Consider the following 25625-nt stretch of genomic DNA (forward strand, 5'->3'; position numbering starts at 1 on the left):
GTTACTATACCACTGCAGGGAGAAGAGCTTTCTCTGTTCTTTGATAAGCCACTACTGCTCCATCTTGGAGAGACAGTGGGAAAAGTCAAGGGCAGGATATCAGGAGACCTGGTTCCTCCATCAGCCTGCCCTGAACCACCTATATTCATTTCTTAGACCCCAGTGTCTTAAAATGGGAATAAAGATATCTGCTGCGTTCACTGGCTTATTATGATGATAAAATTAAATAATGAATATAAAAGGGTTTTTTTTTGAACCATAATCATATATGAATGTCAAGGTGAGACAGGAAATCTGAAAGGAAGGGAGCTTCTTTGAGGCCTGAGTCTAGTCCCTGGAGCCAGACACTACGCAAGATGGTTTAGACATAATATCCTGTTTAATCCTCAAATCAGCCCAGGGAGCTGAGTATTACTATTATTAGATCCCCTTAGTTTTTCTGAATTTAGAACCTTTATATTCAAATATCTACTTAATATTTCTGCCTAGTTTTCTGCTATCCCAAACCTGGTCCTTCTTCAGTATACTCTAGGTCAGTGAATATGCAGTTTCACATGCCAGAAAGCTGGATGTCATACCCTCACCCCCTTATCTAATCCACTGGTCACTTCTTTCTATCACTTTCTAAGCCATTTCTCTCTCTGGACTACTGCAGTAACTTCTTAAGTGGTCTCTATGAGTCTACTTTTGCTCCACTATAATCCACTTCCACACAGCAGCCATACCATTTTTTAAAAGTGGAAATGATCAATGTTGCCACCTTGCTTAAAATCATTTTTAACGTAGTACATGAGGCGTTGATTAGGCCTCTGCTTCTTCTCTAGTCTCAGACTGGAACACCCTTTCCTTGCTCTCTCCACTCTAGCCACACTGGCATTCTGAGTTCTTCAAATGCACTGTATTCCTAACTCAAGATCTTTGCAGACATGCTATATGCCTGGCACTGTTCTAAATGCTTTACATGTATTAACTCAGTTAACCCTCACAAAAACCCTATGAAGCTGGTACTATTATTATTTCCATTTTACAGATAGGGAAACTGAGGCACAGAGAACTTGCGCTGGGTAAATAGCTAGTGAGGTATAGAGCCAGGATTTGAACCCAGGCAGCCTGGCTGCAGTGTCAATGCTGTTTCCCATCATACTTTGCTACACATGCTATTTCTTCTTCCTGGAATCCCCTTCTTTCTTTTCTGCATAGATGATTCCTACTCAGTCCCTCAGATCTCAGCTCATATGTAACTACTTCAGGGAAGCCTTCTCAGATTAGATATTTAACAGAAGATCCTGTTCCATACTTTCACAGTGCCCTATAGCACACTATCCCAGTTTATAATGATATGTTGGTATGATTGTGTGTTTAATGTTTGTCTCCCCCACTAGGCAATAAATTCCATGAACGCAGAAACTGTGTCTGCTTTGCTTAACAATGTATCCCAGCACAGTACCTGGCACATAACAGTGTTCAATAAATATTTATTGTTGGAATGGATGAACAAATAAATGACCAGGAAAAAGAGCATTTTTGGCAATAGTAATACACATGAAAGAAAACAGAGGAGCAGGACTGAGTAAGGTATTTTACAATTGAGATGATTCTGTGAACAGGTAAATTATTTATATTTTCTATAGTGAACCCTAAGAGGGAAGGAAATAAAGGAGGATAAGGGGAAGGAAGACAACAGATTGAATGAATGGTAATTATTATCACTGAGGAGGAAGGCCAGAGACGGAGTGAACACTGGACAGTTGGGAAACACTAGATTCCCATTGGGAAGAGTGCTACACAAAGAAAACCTGACCCCCCCCCCCCCAAGGAGTCAACCCAACCACCTGCCCTCTCAGCTCCTCTGCCAGAGATACTGAGCTGCTGCACAGTCATACTGATACCACCACAAATTCATGTTCCTAGTCAGCTGCTTCTTCAATTTCCGTGATTTTAAGCCTTCTGTGGTTACCTCAGTCCATCTACCCTATCATCATCTGCTTGCTTGCTCTTAGAAGGTGACGTTACCTCCTACTTCACTGAGAAGATAAAGATCGTCAGGCTGAAAATTGCTCAATTTCCCTTCTTCTTCCTCTAAATTAGTGTCACTGTATTCTTCCTATCCTAACCTCTTTTCTTCTAGTCTTGGGGGCAAGTATCCCTTCTACTGTCTAAAGCAAAGACCTCTTTATTTGTGCTCAGGATCTCAACTAAGAGATGACCCCTTATCAACTCATCCCTATTCTCAGTTTTAGTCTCTCCCAACTGGTTCTTTCACATGTTCAAGTCTCTTCCATATTTTAAAAACAAACAGATTTACATCCCTTGACCCTTGACTACCAGCTATTGTCTTCTTTCATCTTGCCTTCTTGAAAGAAGAGCCTAACAACTTCCTCCACTTCCTTATCTAGCATTCACTGTCCATCCCATAGCAATCTGCTCCTATCATTCCCCTGACCCTCTTCTCACTCCTTGTTGATTAAAAAAAAATCAATGGACACTTTTCAACCCTTATCTTACTTTACACTTTATAAATTTATACTTTCAGTAGTCCTCCTTGAAACTTTCTTCTCTTGTCTTCCATGAACCACTGATTTTCTTCCTGCCTGTTTGCTCCTTCTTCATCTCTCTTGTCTTCTACTCCTTTCCCCCTTCCTTAAATGCTGCTGTTACCCCTGAGTTCTGCTAGGCTTCTTCTCTCTTCTTGTCCATTTGCTCATTCAGCAAATATTGAGGAAGTGCCTTTAACGTGCCGGGCACTCTTTGATCTCATCCACTCCATAACTTCAGATACCATCTAAATGCTGATGACTCTCAAATCTGTATCTTCAGTTCAGACCTCTCTACATTAAACCCACATACCCAGTCATGTTTGAACAACTCTACTTAGATGTCCTACAAGCCCTTCAAATTCAAAATGCCCAAAACTGAATTTCATCATTTCCATTTCCCTACCTGACCCTGTTTTTCCTCCTATATTCCCCGACTCAATGATTATTACTACCATTTATTCAGTTGTCCAAGCAAGAAACCTGGGAATCAACTTTGATTCTCCCTACCTACCCTTCCATGTCACATGTGTCACCACATATGTAAGCTCTATACATTCTACCTCCTTGTTTTTTGTTTCTAATTTGTCCCCCTTTCTTCATCTCTATCGCTACTGTCTTTAGTTCAGGCCATAGTTCTCACCTGAGTTATTATAATACCCTAATTTATTTTCTTACTTCTAGTCATGCCCACCTCTAATCCACTTTCTATATACTTGCTAGAGTAATCTCATTTCAACATGTTACCCTCTTACTTAAATCTTTCAGTGGCCCCCTACAGCTTTCAGGTTGAATTCCAAATCCTTTAACAAGTTATATAAGGACCTTTGGGATCTGACTCCTGCCTACCTCTCTTGCCTCATCTCTTACTGCTCACTTCTTTATCAGTGAAATCTCCAGTGCCACTCCCTAATCTTAAATATGACCAAAAACCTGTTAATAGGAGTTACTTTAAGATTTCCCCAAACTAACATAATGCTTAACCAACATCTCTAAAATTCTGGTAGAGGAGAAGCTGAGAAATAGGAGCTCTATCATTCCACTCACACACTTGTAATTTTTCCCATCAAATGTCAAGTTCCTTCTACCTGTTGCTTCAGATGATTAAGTTCAGCTCTCTGGGGATCAATATTAACAACAGGTTTGTTCTTGATTTTTCTTGCTCTGTCAGCATAGCGAAGAGTATTTAATGTTTCCTCTAGATTGGAGTCAGCAGGACTCACACAGGCTATCATAAGAGTGTGGCTATTACCTCCTAGAGAATCTGAAAAAGAACAAGGGAAGGAAATGAAATCAAACAAGTAGGATGCAAGCAAAACTGTCCGTTTTGGTTGGTGACTTCAATCTCAGAGCTGTAAGAAAAAAATTCTAAGTATCTACAAGTTTTCTATTGTGTCAATATAAAAACATTAAGATTTTTGCTGTATAAAATGATAGAGTTTAGAATCCTATTGCATGTGTCCTCGTTCTTAAGAGAGACTGTGACTTCAGCAGTTAATCAGGTTAAAACAAAAAAAACCTTACTGGGCCAAGTTAGGAGTCACTATTAGGATTAAAATTTCTTTGGATGCCCCCTCTAGGTAGATCTTAACTCCTTAGGGAATTCTTCTTATCAGCAGTAATAAAGGCAGTAACTAAGTTCATTTTCAGGTACAAAGTACTAAGTACAGTTGACACGCTACATACAGATTTTTTGGCTCTCAAAGCCATATATGAAGACATTTTTCCATTACCTTAGAAGCCTGCTTGCCAACAGGTCTCTCTCCTGTTTATCAACTAGACAGCTCTGTATGTAATAGTCCAAAAATCTGGCTTTCTACCTGTTCTATCTTTCCTTTCTCAGCACTATCATTCTGAGTTACTCTCTTATTTTTAGAGGCACTTTGGGCTTACCTTGAAGCAGTCGAGTCAACTTGGAATCTCTGTAGGGCACAAAGCCACCCTTTTTGTCATCTCCAAGAGCACTGATTACATTTCCCAAGCATAGGAGGCCTCGGTTAATATTAATACCTAATAGCAGGAAACAAAATTTAAATTGCTTGGTAACATATACCCATGTTACCTGGGTAACATCTAACATATGCCTATCCTGAGAAAGAGATAAGAAATAAAGACGCTATAGAAATATTAAGTCAGCAATCTTAAAGAAACCTCTTAATCTTGTTCACTTTTCTGAGAGTGCCTCTTTTTTTTTTCAAACAGAAAGCTTCATAGAAATGAAAAACAACAGTATTTAAAAATCTTTAGTGTTCTTATCAGATATTCTTATGCTCCTTGGGAAACAGGCCATATTTTTCCTAGGTGGTATAGGTAGAAATGGGAATAAACATGATGCTGGTAGAAGTTGGTGATATCCACTCTGATATTTTACTTTCTTTCCATCTCTTCCTCTTTCAAACAGTTGGTCTTCCAGTTAAGCAAAGTTCAAAGGACAAAGGTGAATGCACAATTGAGTCTGTTGACACTTCTTGCCCTTTCCCATGGAAACAAAGCAGAGAGACAGATAACGATCACCATGACAATAACCACTTGTATAGTTATTTACAAGTGGTTATATACATTATCACACTTTTAATATACATTATCACACTTAATGCTTAAATTAATGCTGTGAAATTACATTAAAAGCTATTTTTATTATTATCATTATTTTAACTATCATTTTCAGTTTATTGATGACAGAACTAGCTCAAAGGTTAAATGACTTGCCTAAGGTCAAGTGGTACCATTAGCGGGTAAGTGGTAGGCCTGAGATTCCACCTCAGGATTGCAGTCAAATCCTATGCTCTGTCTATTATACCACAATGAAATACCTTTCCTCTTATTGCTTCAAATAGAGTAAAGGTTCTTTTCCACTTCTTAAATTCCAAGGTTTACTTTTTAAACATTGTAATAATCTCTGAGGTCCCTTGAAAGCCCCTGACCCTCCCATGGTTATGTTTACTATGGAAAGTCTATGTAGTATAATGGTTAAGTGCATGGGCAATGGTGTCAGATAGACCTAGGTTCTAATCCTGGATCTGTCACTGATTAGCTATGCAATTTTGGGTAAGTTCCTCTATAAAATGAGGCAAATCTACCTACCTCGTTAGGTTGTGGTGGGGAGTTAATAAGATACCTTACACAAAACAAAGTTAAATGATATACAAATGGCATCATTATTGTTAGTGCTGTACTACTTTACTTATTCAGCTGTACTTTGGACTCCCTTATAACCTGAAACAATTTTATCTACAAGATCCTGAACTCCAAAATTCCTCTCTGCATCCTACTACTATCCTTCCATTTCTTTCATGGATCCTGTTCTTTACCCTTATTGTGGCTACAAATATACTGATGCCTTCTTTCTTTTTTCAGCTGCACCATGTAGCATGTGGGATCTGAATTTCCCAACCAGGGATCGAACCCGTGCTCCCTGAAGTGCAAGAGCAGAGTCTTAACCATTGGACTGCCAGGGAAGTCCCTATGACACTTTCTAATACTCCCAGTAGATCATCCTTCCTGGGCCTTAAACTACCTATTCCCTGAAGTCAATCATTTCAGTTATGTTTTCCCAAGCGCTCACTAGACCCATGACCTTCTGCCCCATGACCCATGACCTTCTGCCCCATGACCTTCTGCCATTCCCACCATGTCAATTCCCAGGCCTAGGTTAAACCAACCGTGTGTGTGAGTGTGTGTGTGCACACGCGCGTGTGTAAGTTTCTGAAAGTCACATAACAAAATGGACTGGATCCATCCATTATAAAACACACTATCTGACCTTGGCTGAACCCTTGGTCAATAGACAATCTTCTCTTCTTCATTCTTCCTTCACCACAGCAGCTATTCTAAGCACTCATCATTTCCAAGACTGGAAATCTACCTTCACTCTATTAGTAGATGATTTCAACAAATACATTATGGTGATCAACTATTCACAAGGGCTCCCTAACCTTCCCTCTCCTCACTTCACAGTCTTTCCTTTGCTGTTACTGATTCCTTTGTCCTTCTTGTTTCAGAGGAGGAAATAACTACCTTTATTTTCCCTTCAGCCTCTGACAGTGTTTCTATTCCCTCCATTTTCCCAGGGATCCTGGATCCCTTGATCTTCCCCCTCCCTCTTAGATATTCAATTTATTTTTCCTTCATGAATTCCTTCTTTTCAGTCTATACACATGCTCAAATCTCCCCAACCTAAAACAAAAACAATTCCCTCAAGCAACTAGCTCTTTCTTTTCCCTTTATTGCAAGTTGGAAGGGGTACCATTTTTCAGGGCCACTTATCCCATCCAGGATGTGAAGGAGATCCTGCTGAGATTGATCAAACCTCACCAATGCCTGTACTAATCCTCATATTAGTTCACTCCTTTCTCTTCTTTCCCCCTTTTAGCCAAACAGAACATTGTGCCATCTTATTGGCCCATATCCCATCTAGGATGTGAAGGAGAGACTGCTGAGGTTTTTCAAACCTGCTGAGCAAAATGTCCATCTATAGCTCCACAGGAACAACAATAAAAGTCCAGATGAGCCCTGAGAAGAAATTATGGCTACTGTGATCTAAGTAAGAAGCACAGACTTAAGGATAAAAAGGCTGATTTTTTTTCTTCAAATGAGAGTTGGAGTTTTGGAATAGATAGGAGCAAGGGAAATGAATGTCTCTTTGGAAAGAAATCATCACAAAACAGCATTTGATTTCCTGTTGTTAAGAGAAAATTCTTGACATGGTTGGAGATTATATATTATAAAGACTGGGAAGAACATGACTGCAGAGACTTAAAAGTTCTAATCAAGGATGGCTATGGAGAAAATGCCCAGATAAAATTATAAGACCAGAAGTTCCTCTTCTCTCTAAAAGATTGAGAACAGACCAAGTGAGGAGAGGATCAAGAATACTACTTAACAGCTTCGGGTATTTGTTCACGAGGGCAACAAATAAATAATAAAGTAGAGATTTTAACTTTAAAAAGGGACTAGAACTTCACAAGTATCATGGAGGCACGTTACAATTGGTTTCACAACTAGAATAAAAGGGTATATTGGTAACAGGAGAGAAAAACGAGGCAGAAGAGAAACGAAGCAGCTCTATATGCAGCAGCTCTCAACTGGGGACAATTTTGCTTCTTGCAGGACATTTGGCAATATCTGGAGACATTTTGGTTGTCACAACCTGTGAGGTCAGGGGGAGTGCTACTGGCATCTAGTGGGTAGAGGGCAAGGATACCACTAAACACCCTACAATGCCCTGGACAGTCCCTCCCCACCAATATTGTTTGACCCAAAATGTCAATAGTGCCACAGCTGAGAAACCCTGCTCTATATGTGAAGAAAATATGTATGAGCCTAAGGCAGGTAGCACAGCCAAGAAGATTAGGGTGAAAAACAGAAGTAATATGATAGTATAGATATGGTCTGCCTAGCTAGAAGGGGAATGATCTATTACTGCACTAGATCACAAGACTTACAGGAGTAACTACTAAGAGGGAATAGAGTGGAAAGGAACTTGATTGGGAGATAGAATCTTAGTTCAAACTCTGCCTCTCCCACTTATCAATGTGTGTGACCTTGGACAAGCCACTAAAACTTTCCTTTATCCATAAAACAGGTGTAATACATACCTTTACCTCATGAGGCTATGATAAAATCAAATGTGATCTATAAAGTGCTACCTACATGTAAGTTATTATTAATAGGATAGAGGAACTTAGATTATCTGGATATTTGCTAAGTTACCTGACAGTGAAAGCACAGCACCCATTAAATTCCTTATCTACTCTGATGACAATTTCTTCACCAAAAAGATACTGCAAGTGAAGAAGGAAATGGCAGTATCTTGAAGTTGGCCTTCAAGTTGACACACATGGAAGAACTGATTATGTAAGTAAAATGATGAGAATCTGGTTGTAGGGGACTGAGGTGCACGGTCAGACAACAGTATGCTAGATGGTAAGAAAACGTATCTCTAAAATTCCGGAAAAAAGATAGGTAAGTTTCTGGTACAGAAAGTCTAAAGGGGGAAAAGTATGAAAGGCTTTCAAAAAATAAAATTGTAATTATCTAGGCACATATTATTCCAATAAAAAATTGATACAGCTTCATAGGAACCAATGTAACAAATAAAATTATATACAAAAAGAACACAGAGAGCATTAGAGGAAATTCTGTTCAAACACAGGAGACTGACCACCAGCATTTCTTTCCCCCCTAAGATACGACTAAAAGGAATTTAAAAAGTAATAACCCATAAGATCACAGAGCACAGGAGAGGAAATATCCGTAGACAAGAGGTTTCGATGTGTTTTTAGAGCACAGGTAGAGAAGCAATAACTGACTCAGCAAGATGGAAGAGCCTCAATCTAAAGTGCCTGCAGAGGGACAATAATGACCACGACAGTGATAATAACAGCTAAGTTTATATAGTGTTTACTATGAGCCAGATACTGTTCTAGGAACTTTATGCTTATTACCTTACTTAATCCTCACAGTAGTCCTATAAAGTATGCATCAAGTATGATTATCTGTGTTGACAGATATGAGACCTGAGGCACAAAGAGATTAGGTAACTTGCCTAAGGTCACATAGCTAATAAGTGGCAGAGTCAGGATTCAGATGGAGGCAGTCTGGCTCCCAAATCCATGATCTTAACCTCTATGCTCTATGGAAATGAGCAAATTTGCTCCTTAGAGGCACCAGGTACCTTGGAAAGAGGAGAGACTTGAGGCTGAAAAGACGGGGTTGGTAGAAAACACATTTAAAGAAAGCTTGAACTCTCACGTCGCCCCTCCAGAGCCATGTGACTACTGTGTCCCCCATTCTCAATCATTCCCAGTCTACTTAATGGGGTAGTTTTTCCAATACCCACCCATTAAAGTTGGTATTCTCTTGGGACTGTCTTAGGCTCTTTGCTTACTATATATACTCTTCCTGGGCTATCTCATCCTTGCCTAGAGTTCCAATAAACACCTATATTAATGACTCCCTCAAATTCCCATCTCCAAACCAGACCTCTTTCCTATTGTCCAAAGCTATATTTTGTCTGCCTACTGAATAAACTCCAGTGGGCTGTGCCCATGTGGCATTGCATAACACAGACTTGAACAACACAGAATTCATCTTTCAGTGCAAATCTATTTCACTTCCAGCACTGTTCCTTTTCATTGTCTCATCACCTAAACAGTCGGATATCCAACAAACAACAAACCTGTGACATCCTGGACTCTCCCTCTTTTCTCACCCCACACATTTGAGTCCTTATCATCATTTAGTGAATATGTTCAATATTCTAGGCACTGTGCTAGGCATTAGAGGTAGAAAGATGAATAAGTCACAATCCCTACTCTCGAGGAGTTAAAAATCTAAAGGGAGATAGACACACCAACAAAAACTATTTGCAAATATAATGTTAAAGGAAAAGGTAAGTATAGTAAAAATGGGTTCTCGTAGGAGTGGGAATTGAAAATTTGAGCTGAACTGTGAAGAATGACTAGGACAATGCTGATGGAGGAGGGAAGAGTGGGAAAGAAGAATGTAAGGTTATTCCAGGCAAAGAAGTAACATATGTCAAGGCACATATTTGTGAGACAGCATCATACATTTAGGAACTACAGGGAGTTCAACAGGAAAATAATGCAAGTTATGAGATAGAGAGTAACAAATAATGAGGCCAGAGGACAGTTAGGGACAGATCATAAAGAGCATGAAAGATATGTCATGCTCAGGTATTTGTGTTTATCCTGTAGGACAGTGGTTTTCAAATTGTGTTCCTCAGAACCTTAGGGATACTTTAGGGAACCACAAAAATACTGCAGAGTTTCTGCAACTGTAATTTGGATTTTGTTTTAAAAATTATTTCTATTGTGGTAAAATATATATAACATAAAATGTACCATTTTAACAGTTTTTAAGTGTATAGTTCAGTGGCATTAAGTACATTCACACTGTTGTGCAACCATCACCGCTATTTAACGTTATTTTAACTATTTTAAAAACTGCCTTTAAGGGACTTCCCTGGTGGTCCAGTGGTAAAGAATCCGCCTTCCAATGCAGGGGACATGGGTTCGATCCCTGGTCGGGGAACTAAGATCCCACAGGCCACAGGGCAACTAAGCCCGCACGCCACAACTACTGAGCCCCCGTGCCTCAAACAGAGAGCCTGCCTGCTGCAAACTACAGAGCCCATGTGCTCTGGAGCCCACACGCCACAACTAGAGAGACAAAAACCTGCACGCCACAACTAGAGAGAAGCCTGCATGCCGCAATGAAGATCCCGCATGCCGCAACGAAAGATCCCGCATTCCTCAACTAAGACTCGACGCAGCAAAAACAAAAAAGCCCTATATTGTTTTTTAAAAAAACTGCATTTAAATAGCTCATTCCAATGTGCTATAAAGCAAATCTTTTTTTTAAAAAATAGATCTTTATTGGAGTCTAACTGCTTCACAATACTGTGTTAGAATCTACACAATACTGTGTTAGAATCTACACATTATCTTGTGCAGCAAGGTTAATTAATTTTTCTGCAGTCTTTGAAAATACCTCTATTATTTGTACATACGTTCGAAGTTTTTGCAAATGTGTAATTTAAAGTTGTGGCTTTGCACGAGACGTTTGCCCAGTTCACATGCACACTCACGGAAAACTGTACAGATAATTATACCACTGTAGCACATGAGCTTGTACTGAAACACCAGACAGAGGCAGTTACTCAATTCATGTGCTCATCACTGCATCATAGTCGGTTGTGTAGTACCAAATGAATACGGAACTCAACATGCTATGATATACTATTAAAGATGGTTTCACAATCTAATTGTCCATTGATGGATGAATGAATAAAGAAAATGTGGTACACACACAGAGAGAAATATTATTCAGCCACAAAAAGAAGAAAATCCTGCCTTTTGCAACATAGATGGACCCTGAGGGCATCATGCTGAGTGAAATAAATCAGATGGAGAAAGACAAATACTGTGTGTCCTCACCTTATATGTGGAATTTAAAAAAAGCTGAACTCATAGAAAGAGAGTAGAATAGTGGCTGCCAGAGGCTGAGGGGTGGGGGAAATGGGAAGATGCTGGTCAAAGAGTACAAACATCCAGCTATTAGATGAATAACTTCTGGGTATCTCAAGTACAGCATGGTGACTATAATCAACAGTACTATATTATGTACTTGATGGTTGTTAAGAGACTAAATCTTTTTTAATTAAAAAAGTTTATTGAGATAACATTGGTTTATATCATTATATGTTTCATGTGCATATTACATTTCTACTTCTATATGTCCTACAGTATGCTCACCACCAAAGTTTTAGTTTCCATCCATCACTATACAGTTGATTCCCTTTACCCATTTCATCTTTCCCCAACCCCTTCCCCTCTGGTAACCACTACTTTGTTCTAAGGGAGTAAAGCTTAAATGTTCTCACCACACACACACAAAAATGGTAATCATGTGAGGGGATGGAGGTGTTAACCAACATTATTGTGGTAATCATTTCACAACATATACATGTGTCAAATCATCACATTGTACACCCTAAACGTAACATATGTTATATGTCAAGAATATCTCAATAAAGCTGGAAAAATAAAGAAAATGTGATGGTGCATATGAAGCACTTATCCAATGGCACTCAAAAAAAAAAGATGGTTTCAGTGCTTCTTGTAAGCTTTGTGTCTTGTTAGACATTTATAGTTATTATATAACATATTAGGAAATATATTGTTAGTGATCCAACATTGAATTTAAATGTCCTATCACTTCCTCATTGAAGCTCCTAGGTCAGTTTAATAATTGAAGAGATTGTAAAGTGGGCTGTTAAAAAATGTTTATAACTCATAATTATGTATTAGTATGAATCAGGATTTTCTTGATAATGTGTGACAAGAAAAAAATATAGAAAAAATAGATACAAAATCTTAAATAAGATTATAGCTGTTATCCAGAATCCCCATCATGTTATATACTAAGAACTAAGAATGTTCACTGGAGCTAGTGTGTAATAGCAAAAGTCTGGAACCAACCTAAATGTTTATCAATAGGGGAATGGTATAATAAATACAGTGGCATATCTATATAATATATGGACATGAAAAAGAATACAGTAGAGATGTATATACTGATATGGAACAATCTCCATAAATACAGGGTAGATTAGAACACAGTGCATAGTATGCTTCCATTATACAGAAAGAGAGAATGTCTAAAGACATAGACTAGGGATTTGGGGAAAGAGAAAAAGTTACTTTTCATTATATTGCATTAAAAAAATACCCTTTTATTTTGAAATAATTAAAGACTCACAGGAAGCTGCAAAAGAAATGTACAGCAAGGTCTTGTGCACCACTCACCCAGCCTCCCCCAATGGTAACATCTCACATAACCATAGTACAATATCAGAACCAGGAAATTAACCTTGGCACAATCCCCAGATGTTATTCAGATGTGACCAACTTTGACACGTACTCTGTGTGTGTGCGTGTAGTTCTGTGTAATTTTATCACATGTATAACTTCATTAATGATCACCAAAATCAAGATATAGAACTGTACTATCATCACAAGGCTCTCTTGTGCTGCCCTTTATAGGCACACCTATCTCTTCACCCTCCAGTCCCTAACCCCTGGCAATCATTAAGCTTTCTCCCCTATAATTTTGTTATTTCAAGAATGTATAAACAGCATATACAGTATGTAACATTTTGAGACTAGCCTTTTTTTTTTCACTCAGCATAATAATAATCCATCCAAGGAGTCTGTTTTAATAGTTCATTCCTTTTTACTGCTAAATAGTATTACATGGCATGGATGTACCATAGTTTGTTTAACCATTCATTCACCTGTGGGTGGACATCTGAGTTGTTTCCAGTTTTTGGTTATTACAAATAGAGCAGCTATGAACATTTGCGTACAGGTTTTTGTGTGAACATACACTTCTTCTGGAATAAATGTCCAATAGTGCAATGTATGAGAAATTCAATTTCACCACATTCTTGCCAGCATTTGATATTGTTACTATTTCTTCTTTTAGCTATTCTGAGAGGTTTACAGTGAAATCTCCTTGTGGTTTTCACTTGTATTTCCTTAATGACTAAGGATGTTGAACGTCTTTTCATGTGCTTATTGCCATTTGTATATCCTCTTCAGTGAAATATCTGCTCATGTCTTGCTCATTTTCTAGTTGGATTATTTTTTACTATTGAGTTTTGAGAGTTCTTCATATATTCTAGATACAAGTCCTTTGCTGGATGTACTGCATTTTTTATCCCATGAAAAATCTTATAATATGCAATAAACAGAAAGAAATTGTGATCATAAAATAGCTATAATATTCTTATTGTTTGAAGATTGACCTACTCAATGCTATAAATTTGAACTTACAAAATAAATGTATGTGAATTTAAAATCTGTTTTTTAATTTATTTCAACTGTTATAATTTGTTTTAAGACTTCATTTTAAAAAGAGTTCCTTTGCTTTAAAAAGAAGGCAGATTAAAAACATCTATTGTAGATGATGGACACAAATGAAAGGTTTTAAAGAAGGAATAAACATGATCAAATTTAGATTTCAGAAATATTACTTTGGTAGTCATTTGGAAGGTAGATTTGGGAGTAAAAAACTGGTGTTTAAGAAACCATTTAGGAGGTTATTTTTTTTTTGAGGAAAAGATGGACAATTTAATATATTCTGTTGGGGAAGATGGCTATCCATATGGAAAAACATAAAACTAAGCTGCTACCTCACACCACACGTAGTTATAAATTCCAGACAGATTTAAGACTTTTTTTAAAGAAGAAAACATAGGAGAAATGCCTTTATGTCTATATGACTACACTGAAATTCTATTTATATAAAAAACCCAACACTTTATATGACAAAAGACATCATACACTTAGTAAAAAGATGTGCCACAGATGGGGACAAAATATTTGGAACTCATAAAACTGACCACTTATGTCCAGAATATATGAACTCCCTCTCCCAATTAATTTTCTAAAAAGTCAATAGAAAAACAAGCACAGTATTTGAGTTGGCAATTCACAGAATTTAACAGATAAAAATATAGGACATATAAAACACAAATAAGTTTTTAGTATAAGTATGTCCTGTGTTTCCTGTATTCCTAGTATATCCATGTCTTGGGCTTCCTGTGATTTACTTGGCAACTTTACTGAAAAGACACTCAACCTTGCTAGAAATCAAAACATACAAATTACAACAACAATAAAATTTTGCATCCATCAATTTAGCAAAAATGATCAAATTAATAATATTTGCTGGTGGATGTGTAAAAGGGTACAAGCTCCTTAGAGAGGATTTTGCAATACCTACTAAAGTAAAATACGTTCATTAAAATATGACCCAACAATTCTACTTCTGGGTGTCTATCAAGAAACTTTCTCATCAGTGCATAAAGAGACATGTACAAGGATATAATTTTAATAGTTCAGTTGAGCGATCTCTAAGGACTGGAACCATGGGAGAGGAATGAAGGAGATAGAAGGTGTTTAAGACATAAATATGACATGACTAAAAGACCTTTTGGATGTGGGAGACGAGAAAGAAAGAGAATGAATACAACACGTACTCATATTCCAGGAATAAGGCAGATATTCATATATCCGGCCAGACAATAGTTATGGAACGCCTACTGTGTGTCAGACACAGTCTTAGCATAGGTGGCAAGAAAATACGAACTGGTCACTACCTTCAAGGAAATCAAAGTTTAATGAGAAAAAAAGACAAATATAATTACAGTGAAAAGGGAGAATGCTGTGAGACGTGGTAGGGTGACAACTGACTGGGAAGGGAGATAATCTTCTATATCATGATAAGGCTTTGGATTACAGGCTTTTAGGTAAATGCATTTGTCAAAATTCAGCTACAATACACTTAAAATTTGTGCTTTTCATTGTAAATTTTACATTAAAAATCTAAAGAAATATTAAACTCCAGTTAATAATATGTAAGCTTAAGAATTTGGGAGAAAGTGCACTAATGTGTGCAATTTACTTTAAAAATGTGTTTTAAAAAAGAATGTGGCAGTACAGGGAGATCAGCTCAGTCCTTTGTGACCGCCTGGAGGGGTGGGATTGGGAGGGTGGGAGCGAGGGAGACGCAAGCGGGAAGAGATATGGGAACATATGTATATATATAACTGATTCATTTTGTTGTGAAGCAGAAACTAACACACCATTGTAAAGCAATTATACTCCAATAAAGATGTTAAAAAAATAAATAAAAATAAAAGGGACGCATACAGGGCAAGGAAAAGCATCAACCGTCAAGTAGAATTTGAAAAAAAAAGAATGTGGATTAATGAGTGGATAAATGGACAGATATAAAGCAAATATAGTAAAATATTAATGGCGGAATCCAGATGCTAGGTGTAGGGATGTTCCTGTATAATCTTTCAACTTTGTTGTATCTTTGAAAATTTTCATAATAAAGTGTTAGGAAAAAACACTATGGGAGCACCAACTGATGGAAAGACTTCGACCCAAAGTAGAGGTTTCATAGGTGGGTGACATCTGAACTGAATTGAAATATCAGTAGGCATTACCAGTCAGACCAAAAGGGAAAAAGAACTGAGGCATTCAATGAGGGCCAATGATGACATGTCAGGCTCTATGCCAGGCCCCTGGGGTTCAAAGATGAATAAGACATAGTTCCCCCTTTTGATTAGCTTGCTGTCTACTGGGAGTCAGCCAGGCAAGGTGATGACTGTAATACAGAGTTGGGGTAGTGTTAGTGTAGGAAAGAGGTAAGCACCAGACGAGGGAGGTGGGAGTGGAAGGAAATGGAGGTGGTCAAAGAACTGGAGGTGGTTCAAGGGGATGAAATTGGAGCTGAGTAGTGAAGGGGGAAATAGAATTAGTCACCTGAAGACAGAGGGAAGGCATTTATAGCAGAAGGAGCAAGATGTACAAAGGCGCATAGACAAGCAAGAACGTAGCACACTTAGTATGGCTAGGCAGATTCTGACGAAGGGCTGAGGAGAGGGGAAGCTAGCCAGGTAGGCAAGGCTAGAGCACAAAGGCCTTGCTAAGCAGCGTGGCACAAAGTGAGGAGCTCTGAAAAGAGCTCTAAGCAGGGATATCCCGTTTAGGGAGAACATGCTGCTGCTGGTTGGTAGATGACTTGAACAGGTGCCTGACTGAAGATAAGGAATCCAGTTGGAAAGCGTGCTATAAGCTAACGATGAAGGCCTGAACGAAGGTAGTGGTAGTAGGGTTAGAGAAAAGAAAGTGACTTGAGAGATGAGAAAGTAAGACTGACAGGACTTGGTGACTGATGGAATTGGAAAGAGGAGTCAGAGTGAAGAAAGAGTATGGAGTGATGCACTGGTTTCTGGCTTGGGTGACTGAGGGAATGTTGATATTACTGAATACAGGTAATGGAGGGGCAGGTTTAACAGAGGCAGGGAAGGATGGGGAGTTCAGCTTCAGATACGTGGAATGCGAGGTACCTGTGAGACATTCACGAGATGTCCCACAGGCAACTACATTTATAGGCTGAAATGTAGATGCAAGATATGGGCAGGAGATAGAGGTTTGGGATCAGCAGCACATGGGTAGGAGCTATAAGCATCTTAGTGAGTGAGACCACTTAAGGTGGTGCGGAGGGAGCAAGGTGATGGGCTTGGACAGCGCGACGAGAAAGAAAAAAATCCCAGGACAGAACCTGGGCTATGTTTCAAGTATGGGTAGGTGGAATAAGAGGAGCCTGAGAAAGAGTCCTCAGAAAAGTAAGAGGAAACCCAGGAGAGGGTAGTGTCACACATCCACGGGAGGAATGAGACTGTCCAGAAGAAGGGGCAGGGTGTGAGACACAGTGGAGTCACCAAGTAAGAGGAGGACTGAAAAGAGCCTAATGGATTCAGTTATTCAGGTCATTGGTTGATCTCAGCAGGGACAGTTTCAACGGGATGAGGATGGAGGGTTGACAAAAAAGCAGAGTGAAAGGAAAAGGGAAAAGAGCAGTAGTATGAGGAGGATCAAGGATTTAGTTTGTTTTAAAATGGGAGAAACACATTGGTATGCTTCTATGCTGAGGGGGGAAAACCAGTAGAGAGGGAAAGGTTAAAAACACAGGAGGAACAGGGGTGCTTGATGAAACCAGGTTTCTGAGGCAGTAGGTAAAAGAAAAAACCCAGCATATACAACAGCACAGAGATCTGAAACATCAGTACTGTTTGGAAAGCAATGAGTAGACTGCTGTGGCTGGATCCCTGAAGTTTGTGGGGAAGTGTTGAGAGATGAAGCTGGAAATACAGAGGGGCCAGAAAATGACCAGATAGCCCCCTGGCACTATAGAATTTTAGAGGAGAAGAAATACATTAGAAGATGAAATGTTTACAAAAGGTGACATCAAAAACCTCAAGACTTGGGGTTCCCTGGTGGCACAGTGGTTGAGAATCTGCCTGCTAATGCAGGGGACACGGGTTCGAGCCCTGGTCTGGGAGGATCCCACATGCCGCGGAGCAACTAGGCCCGTGAGCCACAACTACTGAGCCTGCGCGTCTGGAGGCTGTGCTCCGCAACAAGAGAGGCCGCAATAGTGAGACGCCCACGCACCGCGATGAAGAGTGTCCCCCGCTTGCCACAACTAGAGAAAGCCCTCGCACAGAAACGAAGACGCAACACAGCAAAAATACATAAATTAATTAATAAACTCCTACCCCAACATCTTCTTTAAAAAAAAACACATATGTCCTTTTTAAAACAAAACAAAAAACCTCAAGACTTAGGTTGGACCTTGAAAGATGGCTATGTTGTAGATAGTTTGATGGGGGATGGGGAGAATGACTTCATTCTGGGAGAGAAGAGGAGACAGCTGTGATGAAGGTACACAGAAGCTAGAATTAGCAGGGCGTGTTGTGGAGGCCATGTAGCTGGAGAGGAGAGTGTGGGCAGGAAAGCTGTGAAAGACAGCTGAGGAGGTAACATGGGATCAGGGTACAAAGGTTCTGGAAGGCCTAGCTACGGTTTTTCAACTTCATCCTATAAGCAGTGATGTGCCACTTAGTTTCTAAGCAGGGGAGATGTCATGGACAAAGTGGTATTTTAAGAAGATTAACATGGCTATGGTACTTAGAAGGAATGCCTCCTAGGAGTGAAAGTGTTAGGAGGCTCCTGACCAGGTGTGCTGGGTAAGGCACGGACTTTGCAGAGGCAGGAGGAACAGACTGGAAGTGGGTGAACCTCCACAATATTGCTAAGGAAGAACTAACAGCAGGTGATGGGTACTCATTCCTCGTCAAGGAAATCATGCTGAGTACAATAATTAGCATATTATTAGGAACAGGAAGAAGAAAAGCAAAAGAGACTGAAAAGGAATAGTTTGAGTTAAGAAAAGAACTAGGAAAGTGAACATTCACAAACCAGAAGAGTTTCAAGACGGGTATGTTCAAGTGTCAATGCCACAAAGAAGTCAGGTGAGATGGACACTAAAAATAACCAATTCATTTTGGTAATTAAGATATCAGTGGTGGAGGAGACCTTCAAGATGGCGGAGGAGTAAGATGTGGAGATCACCTTCCTCCCCACAAATACATCAGAAATACATCTACATGTGGACCAATCCCTACAGAACACATACTGAATGCTGGCAGAAGACCTCAGACCTCCCAAAAGGCAAGAAACTCCCCCACATACCTGGGTAGGGCAAAAGAAAAAAGAAAAAACAGAGACAAAAGAATAGGGATGGGACCTGCACCTCTGGAAGGGACCTGTGAAGGAGGAAAAGTTTCCACACACTAGAAAGCCCCCTCACTGGCGGAGATGGGGGATGGGTGGGGGGAAGCTTCAGAGCCACGGAGGAGAACACAGCAACAGGGGATCAGAGGGCAAAGCAGAGAGATTCCTGCACAGAGCACCGGTGCCGACCAGCACTCAGCAGCCCGAGTGGTTTGTCTGCTCACCCGCCGGGACGGGTGGGGGCTGGGAGCTGAAGCTCGGGCTTCAGAGGTCAGACTCCAGCGAGAGGACTGGGGTTGGCTGCATGAACACAGCCTGAAGGGGGTTAGTGAGCCACAGCTAGCCAGGAGGGAGTCCAGGAAAAAGTCTGGAACTGACTAAGAGGCAAGACACCATTGTTTCGGGGTGCGCAAGGAGAAGGGATTCGGAGCACCACCTAAACGAGCTCCAGAGACGGGCACAAGCCGCGGCTATCTGCGCGGACCCCAGAGAAGGGCATGAAACGCTAAGGCTGCTGCTGCAGCCACCAAGAAGCCTGTGTGCAAGCACAGGTCACTATCCACACCTCCACTCCCAGAAGCCTGTGCAGCCCGCCACTGCCAGGGTTCCCTGATCCAGGGACACCTTCCTCGGGAAAACACACGGCGTGCCTCAGGCTGTTGTAATGTCATGCTGGCCTCTGCCACTGCAGGATCACCACGCATTCCGTACCCCTCCCTCCCCTCCCCCCAGCCTGAGTGAGCCAGAGCCCCCTAATCAGCTGCTACTTTAACCGCGTCCTGTCTGAGCGAAGAACAGATGCCCTCAGGAGACCTACATGCAGAGGCGGGGCCAGATCCAAAGCTGAACCTCAGGAGCTGTGCGAACAAAGAAGAGAAAGGGAAATCTCTCCCAGCAGCCTCAGGAGCAGCAGATTAAATCTCCACAATCTACTTGATGTACACTGCATCTGTGGAATACCTGAATAGACAATAAATCATCCCAAAATTGAGGTGGTGGACTTTGGGAGCAACTGTAGATTTGGGGTTTGCTTTCTGCATCTAATTTATTTCTGGTTTTATGTTTACCTTAGTTTAGTATTTAGAGTTTATTATAACTGGTAGATTTGTTTATTGATTGCTCTCTTCCTTTATTTTTTTAATATATATATATTTTTTTCCTTTTTCTCTTTTTGTGAGTGTGTATGTGTATGCTTCTTCGTGTGATTTTGTCTGTATAGCTTTGCTTTTACCATTTGTCCTAGGGTTCTGTCTGTCCGTTTTTTTTTTTTTTAGTATAGTTTTTAGTGCTTGTTATCATTGGTGGATTTGTTTCTTGGTTTGGTTGCTCTCTTCTTTCTTTTTTCTTTTTCTTTACTTTTCAATTTTTTAAAAATAATTCTTTAAAATATTTTATTTTAATAACTTCCTTTTCCTCCCTCCCTTCCTTGCTTTCTTTCTCCCTTTTCTTCTGAGCCATGTGGTTCACAGGGTATTGGTGCTCCGGCCGGGTGTCAGGCCTGTGCCTCTGAGGTGGGAGAGCCGAGTTCAGGACATTGGTCCATCAAGACCTACGGGCTCAACGTAATATCAAATGGCTAAAACTCTCCCAGAGATCTCCGCCTCAACGCTAAGAACAGCTCCACTCAATGACCAGCAAGCTACAGTGCTGGACACCCTATGCCAAACAACTAGCAAGACAGGAACACAACCCCATCCATTAGCAGAGAGGCTGCCTAAAATCATAATAAGTTCACCATCACCCCAAAACACACCACTGGACGCAGTCCTGCCCACCAGAAAGACAAGATCCAGCATCATCCATCAGAACACAGTCACCAGTCCCCTCCACCAGGAAGCCTACACAACCCACTGAACCAAGCTTAGCCACTGGGGACAGACACCAAAAACAACAGGAACTACAAACCTACAGCCTGCGAAAAGGAGACCCCAAACACAGTAATTTAAGCAAAATGAGAAGACAGAGAAACACACAGCAGATGAAGGAGCAAGGTAAAAACCCACAAGACCACACAAATGAAGAGGAAATAGGCAGTCTATCTGAAAAAAAATTCAGAGTAATGATAGTAAAGATGATCCAAAATCTTGGAAACAGAATGGAGAAAATACAAGAAACGTTTAACGAGGACCCAGAAAAACTAAAGAGCAAAAAAACAATGATGAACAACACAGTAAATGAAATTTAAACTTCTCTAGAAGGAAACAATAGCAGAAAAACTGAGGCAGAAGAATGGATAAGTGACCTGGAAGATAAAATAGTGGAAATAACTACTGCAGAACAGAATAAAGAAAAAAGAATGAAAAGAATTGAGGACAGTCTCAGAGATCTCTGGGACAACATTAAACGCACCAATATTCGAATTATAGGGGTCCAAGAAAAAGAAGAGAAAAAAAAAAAGGACTGAGAAAATATCTGAAGACATTATAGTTGAAAACTTCCCTAATATGGGAAAGGAAATAGTCAATCAAGTCCAGGAAGTGCAGAAGGTCCCACACAGGATAAATCCAAGGAGAAACACGCCAAGACACATATTAATCAAACTATCAAAAATTAAATACAAAGAAAAAATATTAAAAGCAGCAAGGGAAAAACAACAAATAACATACAAGGGAATCCCCATAAGGTTACCAGCTGATCTTTCAGCAGAAACCCTGCAAGCCAGAAGGGAGTGGCAGGACATATTTAAAGTGATGAAAGGGAAAAACCTACACCAACATTACTCTACCCAGCAAGGATCTCATTCAGATTTGATGGAGAAATTAAAACCTTTACAGACAAGCAAAAGCTAAGAGAATTCAGCACCACCAAACCAGCATTACAACAAATGCTAAAGGAACTTCTCTAGGCAGGAAACATACGAGAAGGAAAAGACCTACAGTAACAAACCCAAAACAATTAAAAAAATGGTAATAGGAACATACATATCGATAATTACCTTAAATGTAAATGGATTAAATGCTCCAACCAAAAGACACAGACTGGTGGAATGGATACAAAAACAAGACCCGTATATATGCTGTCTACAAGAGACCTACCTCAGACCTAGGGACACATACAGACTGAAAGTGAGGGGATGGAAAAAGATATTCCATGCAAATAGAAGTCAAAAGAATGCTGCAGAAGCAATTCTCCTATCAGACAAAATAGACTTTAAAATAAAGACTATTACAAGAGACAAAGAAGGACACTACATAATGATCCAGGGGTCAATCCAAGGAGAAGATATAACAATTGTAAATATTTATGCACCCAACATAGGAGCACCTCAATACATAAGGCAAATGCTAACAGCCATAAAAGGGGAAATCGACAGGAACACAATCATAGGAGGGGACTTTAACACCCCACTTTCACCAATGGAAAGATCATCCAAAATGAAAATAAATAAGTAAACATAAGCTTTAAATGATACATTAAAAAAGATGGACTTAATTGATATTTACAGGACATTCCAACCAAAAACAACAGAATACACATTCTTCTCAAGTGCTCAGGGAACATTCTCCAGGATACATCATATCTTGGGTCACAAATCAAGCCTTGGTAAATTTAAGAAATTGGAAATCGTATCAAGTATCTTTTCCCACCACATCACTATGAGACTAGAAATCAACTACAGAAAAAAACTGTAAAAAATACAAACACATGGAGGCTAAACAATACATTATTAAATAACCAAGGGATCACTGAAAAAATCAAAGAGGAAATCAAAAAATACCAAGAAACAAATGACAATGAAAACACAACCCAAAACCTATGGGATGCAGCAAAAGCAGTTCTAAGAGGGAAGTTTATAGCAATACAATCCTACCTCAAGAAATAAGAAACATCTAAAATAAACAACCTAAACTTACACCTAAAGCAATTAGAGAAAGAAGAACAAAAATACCCCAAAGTTAGCGGAAGGAAGGAAATCATAAAGATCAGATCAGAAACAAATGAAAAAGAAATGAAGGAAACAATAGCTAAGATCAACAAACTAAAACTGGATCTTTGAGAAAATAAACAAAATTGATAAACCATTAGCCAGACTCATCAAGAAAAAAAGGGAGAAGACTCAAATCAATAGAATTAGAAATGAAAAAGGAGATTAACAACTGACACTGCAGAAATACAAAGGATCATGAGAGATTACTACAAGCAACTATATGCCAATAAAATGGACAACCTGGAGGAAATGGAAAATTTCTTAGAAAAGCACAACCTTCCGAGACTGAACCAGGAAGAAATAGAAAATATAAACAGACCAATCACAAGCCCTGAAATTGAGACTGTGATTAAAAATCTTCCAACAAACAAACGCCCAGGACAAGATGGCTTCACAGGTGAACTGTATCACACATTTAGAGAAGAGCTAACACCTATCCTTCTCAAACTCTTGCAAACTATAGCAGAAGGAAGAACACTCCCAAATTCATTCTACGGGGCCACCATCATCCTGATACCAAAACCAGACAAAGATGTGACAAAGAAAGAAAACTACAGGCCAATATCACTGATGAATGTACATGCAAGAATCCTCAACAAAATACTAGGAAACAGAATCCAACAGCACATTAAAAGGATCATACACCATGATCAAGTGGGGTTTATCCCAGGAATGCAAGGATTCTTCAGTATATGCAAATCAATCAATGTGTTAAACCATATTAACACACTGAAGGAGAAAAACCATATGATCATCTCAATAGATGCAGAAAAAGCTTTTGACAAAATTCAACACCATTTATGATAAAAACCCTCCAGAAAGTAGGCATAGAGGGAACTTACCTCAACATAATAAAGGCCATATATGACAAACCCACAGCCAACATAGTTCTCCGTGGCGAAAAACTGAAATCATTTCCTCTAACATCAGGAACAAGACAAGGTTGTCCACTCTAACCACTATTATTCAACATAGTTTTGGAAGTTTTAGCCACAGCACAAAAAAAGAAAAAGAAATAAAAGGAATCCAAATGGGAAAAGAAGAAGTAAAGCTGTCACTGTTTGCAGATGACATGATACTATACATAGAGAATCCTAAAGATGCTACCAGAAAACTACTAGAGCTAATCAATGAATTTGGTAAAGTAGCAGGATACAAAATTAATGCACAGAAATCTCTTTCATTCCTATACACTAATGATGAAAATCCGAAAGAGAAATTAAGGAAACACTCCCATTTACACCTGCAACAAAAAGAATAAAATACCTAGGAATAAACCTATCTAAGGAAACAAAAGACCTGTATGCAGAAAACTATAAGACACTGATGAAAGAAATTAAAAATGATACAAACAGATAGAAAGATATACCATGTTCTTGGATTCGAAGAATCAGCATTGTGAAAATCACTATACTACCCAAAGCAATCTACAGATTCAATGCAATCCCTATCAAACTATCAGTGGCATTCTTCACAGAACTAGAACAAAAAATTTCACAATTTGTATGCAAACACAAAAGACCCCGAACAGCCAAAGCAATCTTGAGAAAGAAAAACGGAGCTAGAGGAATCAGGCTCCCAGACTTCAGACTATACTACAAAGCTACAGTAATCAAGACAGTATGGTACTGGCACAAAAACAGAAATATAGATCAATGGAACAGGATAGAAAGTGCAGAGGTAAACCCACACACATATGGTCACCTTAATTTTGATAAAGGAGGCAAGAATATACAATGGGGAAAAGACAGCCTCTTCAATAAGTGGTGCTGGGAAAACTGGACAGGTACATGTAAAGGAATGAAATTAGAACACTCCCCAACACCATACACAAAAATAAACTCAAAATGGATTAAAGATCTAAATGTAAGGCCAGGCACTATCAAACTCTTAGAGAAGAACATAGGCAGAACACTCTATGACATAAATCACAGCAAGATCCTTTTTGACCCACCTCCTAGAGAAATGGAAATAAAAACAAAAGTAAACAAATGGGACCGAATGAAACTTAAACGCTTTTGCACAGCAAAGGAAAACCTAAAGAAGACAAAAAGACAACCCTCAGAATGGGAGAAAATATTTGCAAATGAAGCAACTGACAAAGGATTAATCTCCAAAATTTACAAGCAGCTCATGCAGCTCAATATCAAAACAACAAACAACCCAATCCAAAAATGGGCAGAAGACCTAAATAGTCATTTCTCCAAAGATATACAGATTGCCAACAAACACATGAAGGGATGCTCAACATCACTAATCACTAGAGAAATGCAAATCAAACCTACAATGAGGTATCCCCTCACACCAGTGAGAATGGCCATCATCAGAAAATCTACAAACAATAAATGCTGGAGAGGGTGTGGAGAAAGGGAACCCTCTTGCACTGTTGGTGGGAATGTAAATTGATATAGCCACTATGGAGAACAGTATGGAGGTTCCTTAAAAAACTAAAAATAGAACTACCATACGATCCAGCAATCCCAC

General features: G+C 39.4%; 1 protein-coding gene across 1 annotated transcript in view; it reads right to left on the reverse strand.

Moving 5' to 3' along the window:
* KIF4A (kinesin family member 4A) overlaps positions 1-25625 on the reverse strand; it is a 126954-nt gene that overhangs the window by 71354 nt on the left and 29975 nt on the right. Inside the window, exons 8-9 of the mRNA XM_060002620.1 lie at positions 4428-4544; positions 3623-3798 (exon numbers count right to left, since the gene is read on the reverse strand). Of these exons, the coding sequence (XP_059858603.1) occupies positions 3623-3798; positions 4428-4544 (293 nt within the window). The remainder of the gene's footprint in view (positions 1-3622; positions 3799-4427; positions 4545-25625) is intronic.

Source organism: Delphinus delphis, chromosome X (genome assembly GCF_949987515.2).
Source record: "Delphinus delphis chromosome X, mDelDel1.2, whole genome shotgun sequence".
Taxonomy (NCBI): domain Eukaryota; kingdom Metazoa; phylum Chordata; class Mammalia; order Artiodactyla; family Delphinidae; genus Delphinus; species Delphinus delphis.